The sequence below is a fragment of the Aquarana catesbeiana genome, linkage group LG07 (assembly GCF_042186555.1).
Source record: "Aquarana catesbeiana isolate 2022-GZ linkage group LG07, ASM4218655v1, whole genome shotgun sequence".
In the NCBI taxonomy this organism is placed as follows: Eukaryota; Metazoa; Chordata; class Amphibia; order Anura; family Ranidae; genus Aquarana; species Aquarana catesbeiana.
Window position 1 is genome coordinate 51303939 of NC_133330.1, and position 18193 is coordinate 51322131.

General features: G+C 47.5%; 1 protein-coding gene across 3 annotated transcripts in view; it reads left to right on the forward strand.

The window, feature by feature from the left end:
* The window catches only part of PTPRG (protein tyrosine phosphatase receptor type G), a 761059-nt gene that overhangs the window by 447769 nt on the left and 295097 nt on the right, over positions 1 to 18193 (forward strand). For all 3 annotated transcript variants that reach the window (XM_073592151.1, XM_073592152.1, XM_073592153.1), the window contains exon 6: positions 16909 to 16975. In XM_073592151.1, the coding sequence (XP_073448252.1) occupies positions 16909 to 16975 (67 nt within the window). The remainder of the gene's footprint in view (positions 1 to 16908; positions 16976 to 18193) is intronic.

The following is an 18193-nucleotide window of genomic DNA, read 5'->3' on the forward strand; positions in this document are numbered from 1 at the left end:
GTAAAATCTTCTCTCAAATAAAAAAAAAAAAGAAAGAAAATTGGTAGACATTCAAGTACTAATTTCACTATTTTACCTGTCACCAATATATTCTGCAGCAGAACGATCGTTTGATTTTCTTATAGTGTGTACCCTACTTTCGATTCCAACTGGTGGTATGAAAATTCCCAAAGGGGCAAACTCTAAAATCTTTCTCAGGTGTGAACAGAACAAATGATTTTCATTTAATGTGTACTGTATTTGCTCAAGAAAAATCAGATATGAAAGACCATGCGTGATCAGAAACAAAATGACGACCCGGAAAAACATGCAAACGAAAATTTCGTATGCCCGAAAGAATAATCGCATGCATAATAATAAAGAGCTATTCAAAAGACTTTTCGGTGATTGAAAAGAAGTACAATTGGAGAAAGAATGAAGAATCCATAACACTCCAAACATATGGCGCAGAAAGGCGTGGCTTAAGGGTCATTCATACATTACATAACTTCCTAATCTACACTACAACATACTTGTGTAAAGGCAAAATATACCCTTGTCGTTCAAGAATTTTTGTACCATTAGTACGGTTCTCGGGTTTATCATGTTGCGAAAAATCAAGGAAAACTGGACGATCATTCATCTGGATTTTTTTTTTTTTTTATAGTGTGCACCCAGCTTTAGGATTACTAACTGCACATTACCTTGTGATTTATACAATCATATGATTGTATAAATGATTTATTGACCCCCCAATATAAGAGTTTTTCTGATTGTATGTTAATTTTATGGATTATTTGGGTAAACCAGTCAATCTCGACATTTTCAAGTGACATATGACCTTTCAGTGCAAAATGTTTGTATTGCCCAGCATCATTCAATCAGATTTCCATAAAGTGTCCATGTCAATTAAACATTCAAAAATTAAACTGGCTGAAAACCTTCTCGGCTAGCTTCACAAGGTTGCACTACGGTAACCCCTTTTTATGCAATGGTGCACTGAGATGCCATTCATTTTGAATAGCACACTAAAGCACAAGGGCAGTGCATCGGTGCCGCAGTATGTCACAACCCATGATTCATTGCCATGTATCGTGTTCCCAAAAAATAATTTTTGGCTGTGATTAGGTGCCTTGGCAGCCCGGTTAATGCACCTAATCATATAGCAAGCAGCATTATTATATAATGTAGGTTTTTTTAAATGTTATTTATAAAATGTTTACTTGGCAGTCTCTGATGAGCGCATTCCCATCTTGAGTGTGGGCAGCCAAAGCCCATTGGTATGTCCTTCCGGGATATGGTGCTTTTGGCTACCCAGCATGCACCTCCTCATCGTGTGTGTGCATGCACATAAACATAGCGATGCTACAAGCGGCGGGACATTGTCTATGGGGATTGATGCCAATCATATTCCAGGAGCCATTGCGCAGCCGGACATGACGTATCTCGCTGCGGAGTGTAACGGTAAAAAAGGTGTTTTTACTGCTGAAAAAACCCCCAATGAGAATACAGGAAGTTGTCACGAACACTTGGGGGGTTGATAAAATGCCTGGAACTCCGCTTTAATAATGTAAAAAAAGAGAAATACTCACAAATACATAAGTGATAAAAGCATTTCAAAGTCCATGGTAAAACCAAAAGCGACCAGGTCACAGAGACTCCCAGCCAGAGGACCTTCAAGATGGCTGATGTATTTCGAGGGGACATCCCCCCCTCTTCCTCAGCACCAGCTGAGAGTGGGTAAAGGCTTTCCTGTTACATGATGTTAGGGTCGTGGTATACATTGAAGGACATCTAGCCAGAGGGTTACCACTTGGGTAATGCGCAAGGTTGGTGCTCCCTCTCTTCTTTGTTTTACAGTGTTCTTATTGGGGTCTCCCCCCCCGACCCTCAGAGGGCAGAAAAACCTGTGCATTTATTTGAACCACCACGAATATGTGAAAAATCCAGCAACATTACACCACCGTTGAGAGCAGGAGAATTATTGTACAGACTTGACCTTTTACATGCATAAAGAAGGCAAAAAGTGAAAAGTAACAGAAGACTTCTTTATTGGTTCGTAAGAGCAACACATTTTTCATTATTATAATTATTATATAGGATTTATATAGCGCCAACAGTTTACGCAACACTTTACAATATAAAAGGGAGACAATACAGTTATAATACAATAAAATACAAGAGGATTAAGAGGGCCCTGCTCAGAAGAGCTTACAATCTAATACTGTGGGGCAGGTGGTACAAAAGGTTGTAACTGTGGGGAATGAGCTGATGGAAGTGGTAAAAGATTAGTTGGAGCCATGATAGGCTTTACTGAAGAAATTTGTTTTCAGGGATCGCCTGAAGGTAGCAAGAGTAGGGGATAGCCGGACAGGTGGAGGTAGTGAGTTCCAGAGGATGGGAGAGGCTCTGGAGAAATCCTGGAGACGAGCATGGGAGGAGGAGACGAGAGAGCTTGAGAGTAGGAGGTCTTGAGAAGAGCAGAGAGGACGATTTGGGTGATATTTGGAGACAAGATTGGTGATGTAGCTCGGGGCAGAGTTGTGAATGGCTCTGTATGTTGTGGTTAGTATTTTGAGTTTAATTCGCTGGGTGATTGGGAGCCAGTGTAGGGATTGGAGGAGAGGGGTGGCAGACACTGAGCGGTTGGTAAGGTGTATTAATCTGACAGCAGCATTCATGATAGACTGAAGAGGGGATATCCTATGGAGAGACAGGTCAATGAGAAGAGAGTTGCAATAGTCAAGGCGAGAGATAACAAGGGAGTGAATGAGGAGCTTGGTGGTTTCATTTGTTAAAAAGGGGTGAATTTTAGAGATGTTATGGAGGTGAATACTACAAACTTTTGACAACGATTGGACTTGAGGCTGAAATGACAAGTCAGAGTCTAGGATTACACCTAGTACCCCGGCGTGAGGGGAGGGACTGATGGTTGCATTGTTGATTTTGATGGAAAAGTCATGGAGGGGGGCACAGGTGGGGTGGGGGGGAATATTAACAGCTCCGTTTTAGAGAGATTTAGTTTAAGGAAATGGTGCGACATCCATGTTTATATGTCAGTAATACTGTATATTTATACTGTATATATATATTATACTGTAAAAGAAATGCAGAAAAAAATATTATTGTTTTTATGATAATAAGCCATGAAATAAAGGACATCAAAAGCAGGCACATTTTTTATTCTTCCTCTTTGCAGATAGACGCCTGGGTGTCAAAACTTCACGTAAAAAAGGAAAAGATACAGATCTCAAGCTGTGTGTTATTTATAAAACTTTCACTTTGTGTCAGCTGAGCTGATAAGTCTAAATAAATGCAGATGGAAGCGTAATACTGCAGCGATTCTGCTCTCTGGTTACTGTCAGCTACTGTATAATACTATAAGTGTACTCTCACTGTGATACAATTAGCAGTCCTTGGCTCAATACACCTGTCAGCTCACGTTGACATTTGAGTGCGCAGTGCAGTCATCCATAGTCTTGCAGTCGCCCAGCGCCTGGAGTCAAATCGCACCACCAAATCTCCGAGTTCATCCAAAGTAGTTTTTCCTTCTTATCATCGGTTCAGCTGGAGTGAAACATAATGTCCCGAAGAAAGGAGAAAGCAATTTAGGGTCTAGTTTTCTGGTTACCATTGTCATATCATTTATTTCTTGTCATGCTATGAGGTAAATTTTCACTCTATTTTCAACATGCTGAATGGAAAATACCGTATCTTCGGAAGTATTCATTGGCATCTGCAGACCATGAACATGCACAATATACACGTAAAGTGGAACTAAACCCGTCGATTTAATTGGTTCCCTAAACATTACATTCAAGGCATGCTGTGAATGACTGTTACAGTTGCTTGTACTCTTAACTGAACTGTAACGACATTAAATGGCTGGTGTCATAACTGATCACCTGTGCATAGTTGCCAACATTGTAAAAAAAATGTTAGGGACACTTTTTTGCTGTGGGGCAGAGTCTTGTTATAATTGGGGGGGGGGGGGGGGGGGGGGGGGGGCATGCGTTTGTAGGCGTGGCGTAGGGGAAAAGTAAAAATGCGGTGTGCTGCGGCGAAAAATGGGCATGGTTTACGCAAAATAGTGGGCGTGGCTCAAAGGGGGGGTTGTTAGAGTCTGAGATAAATGAGGGATGGAGAGGGAAATTGGGGGAGAGGGATGGAGGGACAGAGCCCCCTATCCTACACAACAATGGAAATATGTGTATTCTAGAAAGTTTAACAATCAGCAGATAAAGATACTCCAAACACCTGATGTTAGCACTTCAATCATCCCGGCACCATGATTGTTATGGTGTCAGGACGATTGAAGCGCATTATTTCTATTATTACATTGTAATATAAAATGAAATCATTCAACTCACCATAATGCTGAATCAGTGGGATCCCTGAGCGTGTCGCCTGCCACGTTGTCTACCACCAGCCGTCCGTCCTTGCATCAGGTGTCCCAGCAGAGTCCGTCCTTGCATCAGGTGTCCCAGCAGAGTCCATCCTTGCATCAGGTGTCCCAGCAGAGTCCGTCCTTGCATCAGGTGTCCCAGCAGAGTCCGTCCTTGCATCAGGTGTCCCAGCAGAGTCCGTCCTTGCATCAGGTGTCCCAGCAGAGTCCGTCCTTGCATCAGGTGTCCCAGCAGAGTCCGTCCTTGCATCAGGTGTCTCAGCAGAGTCCGTCCTTGCATCAGGTGCCCCCAGCAGAGTCCGTCCTTGCATCAGGTGCCCCCAGCAGAGTCCGTCCTTGCATTAGGTGCCCCCAGCGGAGCCCCCTTACATCAGATGTCCCCAGCGTAGCCCCCCCTCACATCAGGAGTCCCCAGCGGAGCCCCCTCACATCAGGATTCCCCGGCGGAGCCCCTCCCTCACGTCGGGAGTCCCCGGCGGAGCCCCTCCCTCACGTCGGGAGTCCCCGGCGGAGCCCCTCCCTCACGTCGGGAGTCCCCGGCGGAGCCCCTCCCTCACGTCGGGAGTCCCCGGCGGAGCCCCTCCCTCACGTCGGGAGTCCCCGGCGGAGCCCCTCCCTCACGTCGGGAGTCCCCGGCGGAGCCCCTCCCTCACGTCGGGAGTCCCCGGCGGAGCCCCTCCCTCACGTCGGGAGTCCCCGGCGGAGCCCCCCCCTCACGTCGGGAGTCCCCGGCGGAGCCCCCCCCTCACGTCGGGAGTCCCCGGCGGAGCCCCCCCCCTCACGTCGGGAGTCCCCGGCGGAGCCCCCCCTCACGTCGGGAGTCCCCGGCAGAGCCCCCCCCTCACGTCGGGAGTCCCCGGCGGAGCCCCCCCCTCACGTCGGGAGTCCCTGGCAGAGCCCCCCCCTCACGTCGGGAGTCCCCGGCGGAGCCCCCCCCCTCACGTCGGGAGTCCCCGGCGGAGCCCCCCCCCTCACGTCGGGAGTCCCCGGCGGAGCCCCCCCCCTCACGTCGGGAGTCCCCGGCGGAGCCCCCCCCCTCACGTCAGGAGTCCCCGGCAGAGCCCCCCCCCTCACGTCAGGAGTCCCCGGCAGAGCCCCCCCCCTCACGTCAGGAGTCCCCGGCGGAGCCCCCCCCACATCAGGAGCCCCCCCCACATCAGGAGTCCCCGGCGGAGCCCCCCCTCACATCAGGAGTCCCCATCAGCACAGTTTCCCTTACATCTGGTGCCCCCCTGTGACATCCAGACTATACGCCCCCCCCCCGTGACATCCAGACTATACGCCCCCCCCGTGACATCCAGACTATACGCCCCCCCCCGTGACATCCAGACTATACGCCCCCCCGTGACATCCAGACTATACGCCCCCCCCATGACATCCAGACTATACGCCCCCCCGTGACATCCAGACCGGCCCCCCCCCGTGACATCCAGACCGCCCCCCCCCCCGTGACATCCAGACCGGCCCCCCCCCGTGACATCCAGACCGCCCCCCCCCGTGACATCCAGACCGCCTCCCCCCCCGTGACATCCAGACCGCCTCCCCCCCCGTGACATCCAGACCGCCTCCCCCCCGTGACATCCAGACCGCCTCCCCCCCGTGACATCCAGACCGCCTCCCCCCCGTGACATCCAGACCGCCTCCCCCCGTGACATCCAGACCGCCTCCCCCCGTGACATCCAGACCGCCTCCCCCCGTGACATCCAGACCGCCTCCCCCCGTGACATCCAGACCGCCTCCCCCCGTGACATCCAGACCGCCTCCCCCCGTGACATCCAGACCGCCTCCCCCCCGTGACATCCAGACCGCCCCCCCGTGACATCCATCGAGCAGAGCTGCATGGTTACAGTAGAGATTGATTCGGTCTCCTTAAAAATGGCATCTCCGCTGGCCCCATCAGCAGTTTCCCTTACATCTGGTGCCCCCCTGTGACATCCAGACTATACGCCCCCCTCCCCCGTGACATCCAGACTATACGCCCCCACCCCGTAACATCCAGACTATACGCCCCCCCGTGACATCCAGACCGCCCCCCCCCCCGTGACATCCAGACCGCCCCCCCCCCCGACATCCAGACCGCCCCCCCCCCGACATCCAGACCGCCCCCCCGTGACATCCAGACCCCCCCCCGTGACATCCAGACCCCCCCCCCCGTGACATCCAGACCGCCCCCCCCGTGACATCCAGACCGCCCCCCCTGTGACATCCAGACCGCCCCCCCCCCCCGTGACATCCAGACCGCCCCCCCCCCCCGTGACATCCAGACCGCCCCCCCCCCGTGACATCCAGACCGCCCCCCCCCGTGACATCCAGACCGCCCCCCCCGTGACATCCAGACCGCCCCCCCCGTGACATCCAGACCGCCCCCCCGTGACATCCAGACCGCCCCCCCGTGACATCCAGACCGCCCCCCCGTGACATCCAGACCGCCCCCCCGTGACATCCAGACCGCCCCCCCCGTGACATCCAGACCGCCCCCCCGTGACATCCAGACGCCCCCCCGTAACATCCATCGAGCGGAGCCGCATGGTTACAGTAGAGATTGATTCGGTCTCCTTAAAAATGGCATCTCCGCCGGCCGGCGACGAAAATCGGGAAAAAATTAATTTCTCGGGACATCTCCCGGGAAACGATTAGATCGGGAAAAGGGTCTAAATCCTGGGAATGTCCTGAGAAATTCGGGACAGTTGGCAAGTATGCCTGTGCAGCACCAAGGTTCCTTGGCTGTAAAGAAATAGAAGGGTTTTAAATATACAGTACACATTCTACTAAGAAGGTCTGCTATAGATGGAAAAAATCGATGACTTATAGCAGGACTGACACTAACTGGCACTTTTGACCCTTTTTGGGGACCAGTGACACTAATACAGTGATCAGTGCTAAAAAAATATGCACAGTCACTGTACTAATGACACTGGCTGGGAGGGAGTTAACATCAAGGGTGATCAAAGTGTTAAATGTGTGTCTAGCCAATGTTTTACTATATACTATGTGAGGTGCTTTTACTAGGGGAAGAGTTGGCATTTATTCCCTGCTTTGCAGGGACACAAAATCCATCCCTTCCCTTCTGTCAGAATGGTGATCTGCCTGGTTTACATAGATCACAGTCCTGCCTCCCTGCCTAACGATCGGCGGGTGCTGGAGGACATTGGGTACCGTGCACACGCCGATCGGCTTCCGCTATAATCACAGCGAAAGGGAGGCGCTGACGGCACGCATGCGAGCCCCCTACCCGGAAGAGTCAGATCTCATATATATAATATATATATATATATATATATATATACACACACACACACACACACACACGATCCAGCGCACAGGTGCTGCCCTGTAAAAGTAAACATTCTTTGGGGCAGACCTTGTTGGTTAAAAAAAAAAGTTTGAGATCATAAACAAACAACCATTCCCCCCCCCCCCCCCCAATGCTGCAGCATCGGCGTGCTACCTCAGCTGACTGAAAACGGACAGCTCTGTTTGGAGCCGCTGTGCTAACCGTCCAACATTAGTACAGCAATCTCCTCTGCTGAGCTGTTGTGTTCTGACAGGGGGATGGATGGCCCAATAGTGGATTTAGGTTTTCTGCTGCCCTAGGCCTGACTAAACTCATGCACCCTCTAATTTAAATTTGACCCACCCCTTCCTGTCGAGGCCACACCCCTTGCTGTTTAAGACCCGCCCTGAAATTTTTGAGTGGGGACACTAGTTCGGGGGGCGGGGGGGGGCAGCAATGTATTCCCTTAATTTTCATAGATTTCCTCTCACTTCCTGTTTGGCTATGGAGCAGAAATTGAAGGGAAATCTCTGCAATGGGACAGGGATGATAAAAATAAACTGACAGGGGCTATAACCCTCCCTTTTGCTATCCAAAATGAAAAAAAAAAGTTGCCTATAGTTCTACTTTAAGCACAAATTTCTAATAATTTTATGGAGAGGACTAAGAAGACATAACCATGCCAATGGTGCAGCAGAAAACACATAGCGCATACCGGAAGCAGTGCGGCCGCTTTATGGGGGTGCTAGACTAATTTGCCCCTCAGCCCAGTCCGCCCCATAACACTGGCGCTACACTAACAGTGTAGCGCAAGCCAGCGGAGACTCTTTACGTGCCCTAGGCCTGGGCCTTTTCGGCCTAGGCCAGGATACAGCGTTGGCAGTGGTGTATTTTGGTTTTGTGCTGGCATAGGCAAGACCCAAAATTGGCGCCCCCCCCCATCTAAATTTGTCCCACCCCAGCCGCTTTAAAATTGCGCATGTCAGTAAAATTTACTATTTATAGGCGACGCTTTAAAAGCCTTTACAGGTTGCCCCTTTGGATTTACAGAGGTGGTCTGGTACTAGAATTACTGCCCATGATATGACATTCGCGGTGATACCTCCCATGTGTGGGATGATCGCGGTTTGCGTGCGTGCGAGATTGCCTTTGCGACCAAGGGAGGACGGGGGGCACTTTAATTTTTTTTTAATTGTTCATTTATTTTTCATTCTTACACTGTTGCTTTTGTTTTTTTTATTGCTGTCACAAGGAATGTCAAGATCCTTGTGACAGTAATCGTCAGTAACAGGTACTCTTTATGGAGAGATCTGGGATCTATAAGTCTATCCTCCTCTGCACTTTAAAAGCATTAAAAACGCCAAGATCAGTGTTTTTGAAAGCTTTAGATTTTTAAAAACTGGCGCCGATGAAGTGATGTCATGTCATTGCTTCCGGTTTGCTGTTATGAACAGTTGAGCAAAGCCGATCTCGGCTTTGCTTGGCTGTTCGGCCAGTGGACGCATCGCTAGAGTCTCCTCGTGGGAAGGGAGAGCCGCAGGTGGGGGGGTGGGGGGTGTGCCCCCCGGTGACGTCCCCTCCTGCTGCTTGTAATAGCGATTGAGCGGCTAGAGAGCCGCTCCAGTTGCTATTACAAGAGAGCCGATTGCCGCTGTGCTGCCAAACTGCAACTCCCCACATTCTCCAACCATGTCACTTCCGGTGAATCTCCAACATCAGTAATGGGAGATTTGGATGAGTTGGCTGTTTTCACAGAACACCTGCAGCGTTACACAATATAATGAGTGGACATTGTTAGTCCAACCGCTACTACCCAACAAAATGGCCGCCTCTAAGGCGGCGACAGGTTTTTCCCTCCTTACCTGGTGTTCTGTGAAAACAGCCAATTCGTCCTGTACCGTAGTGTATACGCTGTCGGTGTTCTGTGAAAACAGCCAACTCGTCGAAATCTCCAATTATTGCTGCTGGAGAGTCACCGAAAGTGACGTGGATGGAGATTTTGGTGAGTTGCAGTTTTTGGCAGAACACCGGCTCCAAAAACCTATACCAGGGTGATGCCTGCAGCTGAAAAATACCGTCCCAGGCAAACACCTTGTTTGCCTTGCGGTAGATACACCCCTGGTTGTAGGTACATTCTATGCACTTCTCCACCTCCCCTTTTGCTGACAGGAGTCCTGTGATGTAGTTCTTTTGGTATTAGTGAGCATATGACCCTCTCTTCTTCTACAATGCAGTGCTTGGCACCCGGCCTGAGCACTTTTTCTTACGGGGACTGGAGGAAGGAATTTGGCCCTGTGTAAGTCAATACACAGAGAACTTACTAAGGGCTCTGGTGGGCAGCAGTAGAGGAAGCAAAGCTTTAAAAAAAAAACTGTCACTTTTCATGACAGGTTCCCTTTAGATGCTATATTGCTAAATATGTGTCATACAAATAGTGCAAATAACACCAAATTCCTAGCACTTAGATAAAGCTTTTGCATGCCCTTATAACCGGTATATCTTCTTTAGTCAGATCATTATGTAGCAAAGTACACTTGTGCAAGCCATCATTTCCCATAATTATCTCAGCGACCTATAAATTATTTATCATCAGAAGTGATCATGCTACTAGTTTCAGCTGTTCAAAGCTGTTTCATACATATGAATGGCTAAATCATTTTTTTTTTTTTCACCTGGAAATTTCACGTTGATCATTACCATGTTGTCATTTTCTGCTCCGCTAGATTATATTTCGCCCTCTCATGTAAAAAAAAAAAAAAAAAAAAATCTTTTAACCAAGGTTTCCAATTAAATAGACCACTCTTAGCAGCACAAAGGTGGATGTGTCTAAGGTATTACTTTCATTGCAGGAGAAGCATTTAAAACCAGTGACCGTTTTTATAAGATGGCCTTCATTGCGATAAAATGTTACCCCCTAGTGAGTCATTTCTCTATCTCACCGGTTGCGAGGATTGAAAGATCTTGTGCACCGCGGCTTAAATAAGCAGACGTCGCTCAGTTAGGAGGAAATCATATTATTTTCTCGAAGGAGAGTAAGTGGTCCAGTGCACCAAGATTGCTTTAAATAAAATTTCAGCTGCCCCATTTTGCTGTTTGCCAATTGACACGTTCTATCAATCAACCCGCGCTTGGCTTTTTCCACGCCATTGGTGGTCGGCTATTTTTGTTAGTTGTAACTTGATTTGCTTTTGTTAGAGAAGCATGGAGGGAAATGGTTAAGAAAGCAGGAGGAGATTAGTTATTTGTTCTTTACAATAATTTAACCATTCAGTGCATAAAGTCTCTAAAGACGAAAATATATATATTATTTTTTTATTTTTATTTTTTGCTTTAACTCTTAAATTCCATGATTTGTCCTACATCTGGAATAAAGAAACTAGGTTTAAAATTAAAAACTCCTCCCTGCTAAGCAAAGTATTAAAGGCGAAGTCCTTGGAAAAAATATATTCATTTAACCACTTGAGCTTTGGAAAGTTTGACCCCCTTTATGATCAGGGCATTCTTTGCTATTCACCATTGTGCTACTTTAACTAGCAATTCCACAGTCATGCAACACTCTACATAAATGGCATTTATATATTTTTTTAGTAGCACTTTCTTTTAGTGGTATTTGATCACCACTGGGTTTTTTGTTTTACAATATATAAACGAAAAAAGAATGAAAATTTTTCAAATAAAATATTTTTTACTTTGTTATAAAACATCCAAAGGTAAAAAAAAATCTTTATAATTTTAGGGCAAACTGTACATTGCTATATATTTTTGGTAGAAAAAAAATCCCAATAAGTGTATATTGATTGGTTTGTGTGAAAGTTATGGCATCTACAAATTATGGTGTAATGGAATTTAGGCAGCTATAGATTCTGTAATGGTGGTGATCATTGACTTATAGTGGGACTGTGATCGAGCGGCAGGCAATCTGGCGCTGATAGACACTACCTGGGAGATCACTAACGGACACTGACATCACTAATGACACTAATACAGTGATCATTGATAATATTATACACTGACACTATACTAATGACACTGGCTGGGAAGGGGGTTAACATCTAGGAGCAATCAAGGGGTTAACTGTGTGCCTAACAATCTGTAATGTTTGTTAGCACATGAACTGATTGACTCCTTCTGTTGCTTCCCCTTCTCACACTCTAACCCTGCTGTACAGACACTGAAAGTGGTCGATACCAGGTCAAATTCAGCTACTGGGCTTATCGCACCGCACCAAAAGAAGTGCGTGCACTACTTTTGGAAATGTACTGCAACAAGATCACATGGTACGTTTGTACCACGCAATCCGGAGCGGGCAAATGTAATGTATCCTATAGGGATGTAGAGGGTCAATGTCTAAAATGACAGCGCATGATGTTAGGTGCTGAAGATTTTCCATCAAGCTTTTCTCTTGATGGCAGCATATGTTAGCGGTGTGGCCAGCAGGTGGGGTATTTTTTCTTTGCAGGGAGAACTACTTTTGTACTTTTTAACATTTCTTTTTTAGCAACAGGATCACTTGGCCTCCTTTTTTAAAGCATTTGTTAAAGCGGAGTTCCACCCAAAAATGGAACTTTCGCTTTAAGGGAAGGTGATCCCCTTACATGTCACATTTGGCATGTCATTTTTTTGGGGGGGGGGGGGGGGGCGGATACCCTCTTTTAAGAGGGTCCCAGCTCCCACTTCCTCCCGGGGCACCGCGGCACCGGAAGGGATATCACCTCTCCCCCCTCTCTCTTGGCAATCATCTCGGACATGTCACAGGTCCCAGATGATTGCCAGATGATCGCGCATGCGCAGTGGGTGCCCAGCTGTGAAGCCACAGCCGGGCGACCACAGTTACAATGCCGGTGCCACAGAGAGTAGGGGGAGACGAGCGGAGCTTCATTCCCCTGCATCGCTGGACCCTGGGAAAGGTAAGTGTCTGACTATTAAAATTCAGCAGCTGCAGTATTTGTAGCTGCTGACTTTTATTTATTTTTTTTTAAAGCGGAACTCTGCTTTAACCAAAAAAAAATAAACAAATGTCCTGTTCCTTTAAAGCATGTTATACAGCACAGCACATTGCTTGTGTTGTGTCAGTTGGCCCCCTGTAACACCTGAAATACCTGGCTGATGCTGCTTGGCTATACCCTTCCCCTGTACACTGACTCAGATATATCAGGGCTGCTGAGCCCCGACACAGGAGTCATCCGTACGCGCCTCTGTCATCCGTAGCCTGCTATCTGTCTCCTCTGTGCTCTCTCCCCCTACCCTCTCTGCCTGTCAGCTTGTGAAAGTACTTGCCCCCTCAACTCACATCTTCATACCATCACCCCTGTGTTCTAATCCTGTGTGCTCCTGTATGAGTGATTTATAAAAAAAAAAGCCTGCTATACCTCATTTCACAGCTCTTCTCAGCGATCACATGTTCGCCTTACTCTCTCTCCTCTCATCTTCCAATTGATGTCAGCGGGGGAATCTCTGTTCTGCCCGCTGCATCTATCAGACGGGGAGAGAAGAAAGGCAGCTGATCATGTGATCCTTGAGAAGAGCTCTGAAATGAAGTATAGCAGGCTTTTTTTTTCTAAATCATACAGGAGCACACAGGATTAGAACACAGAGGGGGTGGTATGAAATTGTGAAAGTGGTTCAACAGCCACTTGAAATCACCTGCACAGCATCACTCAGACTGGGAGAGGGAAGGGCAGCCTAGATGTTCTCTCACTGCAGGTTTATTTTAAAATCCAAGTCTGTAACATCCTAGTGTACTCTGTGACTTCAGTGAGATAGAAACTTCAAGTTTCCTGTGAGCTCGATCATCGGGTTAAACCCTATGTTTGCCTCATAACAAGCCAAAAATAACCAAGCTGTACTTATACATTATATATAGCATACTATATAACAAAAACTTATATTCTGCTACTTTTCCCACAATGAATACATTATTAAGGCGGCTGAGTCTGCACTGTCAGGTCCAAGTGATGCAAAAACCGAATATCTTGCTTTTATTTTTTTTAAGGCTGTTTTAAGCCTTTCATCATCAGTGAAACAGGACGGTGGGGTGCAGGGCTGTTTTCCCAAGCGACTTGAGTTTAGAAACATGGTAGGTGTTGCTGAGACTGTCAGGATGCCAAAAAATAAATAAAAAATGTCTGGGGGGGTCTTCATCTCATCATGGGAGCCAGCACTATCTGCAGTGGCCTCAGGCTCAAACAGACCTTCAGGAAAACTATTGTAATTTAAAATACTATTTTTTTTATTATCTAGTGAAATAATTCACAAAGTAAAACCTTTCTCCCAAAAAGAAATAAACTGTTACTGTAATTGTTTATAAAATGTTAGCTGAAGGTTTGCTTCAATTTTTTAATGTATTTAAATCTGCTAATACATCTAAAACTTCCCTCCACCCAGACTGACAATGCTGCTGCCCAAATCTGTCCCCTGTGCTCCTCCATCCAGAGTGAGGGCGCTCTAGTAAAGGTGTGTTACTGGTCAGATCACTAGGTGAAAACAGAGAGGGGGGGTTAAAAGTCTTAAGAAATAAAACAAATGCAGCCACCATATGTAATGATTGGTAAGCTGCAATATACAGTATTATATCTTGGGTTTCATATCGCTTTACAGCTGATCTCTAATTGCTAAATACACAGACAAAATGCATATAAGGTAACTGTGATGCCCTGTACTCACGGTCGGATTTTCCGGTGGAAAATGTGTTATAGGACCCTGTTGTCGGAAATTCCGACCGTGTGTGGGCTCCATCACACCTTTTCCATCGGATTTTCCGACACACAAAGTTTGAGAGCAGGATATAAAATTTTCCGACAACAAAATCCGTTGTCGGAAATTCCGATCGTGTGTACACAAATCCGACGGACAAAGTGCCATGCATGCTCAGAATAAATAAAGAGATGAAAGCTATTGGCCACTGCCCCGTTTATAGTCCCGACGTACGTGTTTTACGTCACCGCGTTTAGAACGATCGGAATTTCCGACAACTTTGTGTGACCGTGTGTATGCAAGACAAGTTTGAGCCAACATCCGTCGGAAAAAATCCTAGGATTTCGTTGTCGGAATGTCCGAACAAAGTCCGACCGTGTGTACAGGGCATTACAGTGGCTTGCATGCTGAATGGACAGTGAAAGATCAACCAAAGACTGATGAGGTCCTACTTCTGCTCATTCTGCCCTTTTCTCCTACCAGAGTGTTTCTTGTGAGTACAGTTGCTTGCAGCACACATCATTTTCTCTCATTCCTACTCTTTCTTCTCCTTGTCTGACTGCTGTTATTTCCCTGTGCAACTGCAGTCAGACTGGGAGAGGTAGACGCAGCACTAGGAGCCAATCAGAGATTGCAAGCGGCTGATACCAAGCTGAAAAAAAACTGAGGTTTTATTAATGAATACCTAGCTGTATTGATTCCCATGCTTTAATCTGCCTGGAGTTCAGCATTTAAAGCCATAGTAAAGTTCTTCTATAGATTTATACCTACAGGTAAGCATATAAAAAGGCACAGTAATTATCTCCTAAACGGTTATGTCGCTGCATGTGGCCCTGACTCCCACACACGCGTGGCTCAGCCATTCAAAGGGCCAGAGACCGTAAACCCGGAAGGAAGACCAGGTGAAGATGGAAGCCATGTCAGCTGTGGCAGTGTGCCGCTGGAGGGCTTCATTTAAAGGGGAGTCTTTCATAATGTGCCAGTATGTGATGCATACTAGCACATTATGCTCTTAACTGACAGGCAGAAGATTTTTTTTTTTCTTCTCATTTCAGATCTACCTCTCAGATCTACAGCGACTGCACTCCCAAGTGGACTTTTAGTGAAAACTGGATTTGCCTTTAGTAAATAAGCCCCAGTTTCACACTCCTCTGCATGCTTCAGTGCAAGAATACATGCACCTTTTTAAGTTGTTTTTGGTGCACTATTCATTTTTTTTACAGTAGGTAGACATTAAATAAGGCAGGTTTATTGATGTTGTCGTCTGTAAAGTCTGTAGGAAAGGATAGTAATGAAAATGTATTATTTTTCAGTATTTCAGGATTGTCCAGTTGTGTTAATGTTATGCGGGTTTGAAGACTTATTTAGTGGTTGCCTTCAAAACTGTGCAGTGTTCTCTTTATGTCATGCAGTACTTTGCATTTTCATGCCAAATGCCCAATTATCTCTTTAGCAGCACACAGACTGGTTTTAATAGCATTATATCTTGCCAGAAATTTAGGAATGTTTATCTTTTGTTTTTTTCGTTTTTTTTTTTTTTTTTTTTAATTAAACAAAGAGATCTCGGTCCGCCGCCTCAGCGGGATATCACAGGTCCCAGGTCGGATGACAAGTCCCTCTCTGCTCACTGAGCGGGGAGGGGCTTGTCAGGCGCCGCTGCCGCCTACGGAGGGATCGGATGAAAACAGACAGCATGTCCGTTTTCATCAGATCTCACCCGATCCACCAGCGACGGATCTGGACGCAGAGCCATCCGTCTGCTTTTAACGGATTGGACCGCGTCGGATGTCAGCGGACATGTCTCCGCTGACATCCGTCGCTCCATAGACTAACATGGAGCGCCCGTTCAGGTCCGCCGTCAAAACTGACATGCGGACCTGAACGGTCCGATCGTGTGAAAGGGGCCTAAAGACCAAGGTGTTGATTTAATAAAATTGAAGAGTGCAAAATCTGGGGCAGCTGTGCATGGTAGCCAATCAGTGTCTAACTTCAGCTTGTTCAGTTAAGCTTTGACAAAAAAAAAAAAATCTAGAAGCGGATTGGTTTCTGTGCAAAGCTGCACCAGATTTTGCACTCTTTATTTTTAGTAAATCAGCCCCCCTTGGTTATATGACCTGTGCTGAAGTGGACTATTTGGTATTCTGAATCATGATCCTTCTCTTTGATTACATGAGTGCCCAGGCTTTTAGCTCTATGCCCAGCAGTGAAGGATGCCTGGAGCAGCATTTTCTCCACTAAACATAAGTATTTTTTGTTGTCTTTTACCATGTGTTTATTCCGGAAAGGGATAAACTAGTATAGGTGTACATTTCTGTAAATCTGTATATGTATTAAACTTGGGTGTGTTCCAGTTTTAGTTGGACAGGGCTGATTGTTGAACCTAAATAGTGGACATGCTCTTGAAACGGGAACATGGTTTTGTCCAAATATGAGTGTTTGGGTGGATATTTCGATCTGTTAGGATATGCCGAGATCTATAAATGAAAAAACAGTTTGTTAAATGTAGTCTTGAAGGAATGAAAATGTAATGATCCTTTGTCTTTTTTTTTGCCACTAGGCCTCACAGAGAAACAATCCTGCTCTGGATCCAATTATTCACGGATTGAAGGGTGTCGTTCATCATGGTAAGCAGTCAACGCTTAGTATTTTCTACACTTTTGCAAGGTTTAAAGTTATGGCATTGTGAGGTAAAATTGCCTTTCTCCAGCCGTTTAACATAGAGGAGACCTTAAATTCACCTTAAAGCTTCAGAGAAACTGAATGGCATGATGGTCAGAGGGAAGAATGCCCCTTACATTTGTGGTCATTTGGATGATTCCCCACTTACAGTACCTGACCGCGAGATTGTGTTTCCAGCGCGATACCATCGCGCTGGTTCTCGGCGACAGGGTACTGTGAATGTCGCGCTGGCTCACTCATCGGGAAAGGAAAACTTTGTTTTCCTTCCCCGATGAGTGACAGGCAGCGCTGACAGCTGTCTGGTATGAATCCTGAGGCGGGAACACCGCGCCAAATTTTAAATGAAAAAAACGGCGTGGGTTCCCCCCTCGGGGTCATACCAGGCCCTTAGGTCTGGCATGGATTGTAAGGGGAACCCCCTATGCCGAAAAATCGGCGTGGGGGTCCCCCCCCAATCCATACCAGACCCTTATCCGAGCACGCAGCCCGGCCGGCCAGGAAAGGGGGTGGGGACGAGCGAGCGGCCCCCCCCTCCTGAGCCGTACCAGGCCGCATGCCCTCAACATACGGGGGTGGGTGCCTTGGGGGAGGGGGGGCGCCCTGCGGGGCCCCCCCACCCCAAAGCACCTTGTCCCCATGTTGATGAGGACAAGGGCCTCTTCCCGACAACCCTGGCCGTTGGTTGTCGGGGTCTGCGGGCGGGGGGCTTATCGGAATCTGGGGGCCCCCCTTAATAAGGGGGCCCCCATATCCCGGCCCCCCACCCTGTGTGAATGAGTTTGGGGTACATGGTACCCCTACCCATTCACCTAAGCAAAAGTGTCAATATAAAAAAAACACATTACACAGGTTTTAAGAATAATTTATTAGTCAGCTCCGGGGTCTTCTTCCGACTTCGGGGGGTCTCCTTCCGACTTCTCCCGGTGTTCGGCCTCTTCTCCCGGGCCCCGCCGCTATCTTCTTCCAGCTCTATTGCCAGCGAGGGGCCCGGTCTGCTGCCGCTGTCTTGTCGCCGCTGTCTTGTCGCCGCTGTCTTGTCGCCGCTGTCTTGCCGCCGCTGTCTTGCCGCCGCTGTCTTGCCGCCGCTGTCTTGCCGCCGCTGTCTCGCCGCTTCTTCTCTTCTTTTCTTCTTCCCCGATGTTGACACGACGCTCTCTCCGGCT